Source organism: Diaphorina citri, unplaced genomic scaffold, assembly GCF_000475195.1.
Source record: "Diaphorina citri unplaced genomic scaffold, Diaci psyllid genome assembly version 1.1 scaffold17272, whole genome shotgun sequence".
Taxonomy (NCBI): Eukaryota; Metazoa; Arthropoda; class Insecta; order Hemiptera; family Psyllidae; genus Diaphorina; species Diaphorina citri.
In genome coordinates, this window is record NW_007394629.1 from 1 (window position 1) to 2457 (window position 2457).

General features: G+C 36.9%; 1 protein-coding gene and 1 pseudogene across 1 annotated transcript; both read left to right on the plus strand.

Annotated features, from left to right (window-relative positions):
• Window positions 1–652: 652 nt before the first annotated feature.
• LOC103523206 (tumor suppressor candidate 3-like) lies at window positions 653–1786 on the plus strand. The gene has a single exon (XM_008488271.3). The coding sequence runs from the start codon at window positions 800–802 to the stop codon at window positions 1784–1786; it is 987 nt and encodes a 328-aa protein (XP_008486493.1). The 5' UTR covers window positions 653–799.
• LOC103523209 overlaps window positions 681–2457 on the plus strand; it is a 10873-nt pseudogene continuing 9096 nt past the window's right edge.

The window sequence follows — 2457 nt, forward strand, 5'->3', positions numbered from 1 at the left end:
TCCAGATAAAGAAGCTCAAACTCTCGTTCAATTTGAGAAAACAGTGAGTTGAGTTTGAATTTCACACTGCTGGGAAGGACTACATCATCGTACTCCGAGTTGAGATGTGTTCGTAGCATACTCAGATCTTGATCACCCAAATTACTCAGCTTACCACTAGCAGTACGCTTGTGTTTGGTAGACTTTTGAGACATCGTATCTGATTGAGGCATGTTATGAGTGCGTATTAGATCCTTCAAAAAGTTTTTCAAGGGATCACTTTCAACCATAAAAGAACATGGTCAAATGGACTCTCTCAACCTTTGATGTTACTTTTTCTGGTGTAGTAATACTGAACTTGCTGAACACTAGTCGAGCAAACTTTCTTTGCTTCAGAGTACCTAATGGAGAAAAACACTTCTTTCTATTTCTGCTAATAACTACAACTTGCATTAAAAGTTCAAGTTTTCTTTTGTGATTTATCTAAATTCTAAATCAAAAGTTATAAGTTATCACTGGATTGCCTTCATTATTTGATTTATTTTCCATTTCCAAAGGGAACTTCCTAAAAAACTGCGAGCTCTGTGGCCTCTGTGCGTTTTGAAGGTCATTTCTTATCAGAAGTTGTAGTGCGCATGCGCACTCTCTGGTTTTTGTTTTGTTTACAGACACGTACGGCTACGGACTACGGCTTTTGAAATTTGGATTTTTCAACTAGGTATTCACTACCACTACCTATTCAAGAAAACCTAGAAATCAAGAATGTTAAAATTATAGATTTTCTGTCAGTATTTACAGTGTGTATTTCTTCTTATACAAGATGAGGAACCTGGTAAGATTGGGACTATTGTCCCTGATTGTATTCATTCATTGCTCACATGCACAAGTCAAGAAACAATCCACCAGTTTATCCCTGGGTGATAGAGTTCTACATCTCTCTGAAATGAATGCCAAGAAAGCGGTTCTTCGTTTTGATGGGCAAAAGTACAAGGAATATATCAAAAATGGACCTAGGAACTACTCTGCTATTGTAATGTTTACTGCTCTTGCACCTCAACGTAACTGCCACATTTGTGTCAGTGCAAGTGATGAGTATACTATTGTTGCCAACTCATTCCGCTATTCTCAGATGTATTCCAACAAATTATTCTTCATTCTGGTGGACTTTGATGAGGGATCTGATGTATTTCAAATGCTAAGACTCAACACAGCACCTATCTTTATGCATTTCCCAGCCAAAGGAAAACCCAAGCCCAGTGATACCCTGGATATTCAACGTGTTGGATACTCTGCTGAAGCTATTGTCAAGTGGATTGCAGACAGAACCGATATTCAGATCCGTGTGTTCCGACCTCCCAACTATTCAGGACCCATGGCTTTCATCATGTTGTTTGCAATAGTTGCAGTATTCCTGTATGTTAAAAGAAACAACCTTGAGTTCCTGTATAATAAACTCATGTGGGGAGTTGCAGCAGTACTCTTCTGCTTTGCTATGATCTCAGGTCAGATGTGGAATCATATCAGAGGACCTCCATTCATTCACAAGAATCAGAATGGTATTGCCTACATCCATGGCTCATCACAGGGCCAGTTTGTACTGGAGACTTACATAGTCATTCTTCTCAATGCTGCTATAGTTGTTGGTATGATTCTTATCTCAGAGGCAGCTACTAGAAAGAATGATGTTAGAGTACGCAGAACAATGGCTGTAGTAGGTCTGGGTTTGGTTGCTTTCTTCTTTAGTGTCATTCTATCCATCTTTAGGTCCAAGGCTCATGGATATCCCTACAGCTTCCTTATCAAGTAGGTAATTGGAAAAAGATCTTTAAATTCGTTGCAAAAACGTTATTAAATAAAAAGGAGTTACTCAGTCGATAAGACTAATTGATCGTCATGTGAACCAAAATCTTGTTTCTTTTTCCGGTCCTATATAGAACGCATAAAGTGGAAAATTTTTATGGTTGTCATGTTTTGACTTTTTAAATTTATTTCACTCAAAGATCGATTCATACAGTTTATTTTTGTCCAAAAAAAAAAAAAAAAAAAAGAAAAATGAATAAAATAAAATGGGTTATGCTATGACACAACCATGATTATTAACATGGTTTTCTTTACAAGTGTAAAGTTACTTACTAAAAAGAAGGGGACCTTTATACAGGAACTCTACAAACATGTCCATGGAAATGTATTTACGACATTATAAAAGGAAATTCCAAAATAATTTTCCTAGAAATTTGAATAATTGGCCCAGCCGAGTAGTGATTATTTGTTTTAATATCTTTTGTCCGTTTCACTGATCTCATGGATGGTAACTTTAGAAACCCTTTACCACTGTTTACCTTAATTTTTATTATCTCTCCTTTCTTGAACGTCGTGTGTATCTCTATCCCTGTCTTTCTAGTTTAAGTTCTACGAGTAGTACACTCTTGGGAGTTTGAGAATATCTTTAAGTCTTGTGTTGACCGGAAAGTAGTTCGC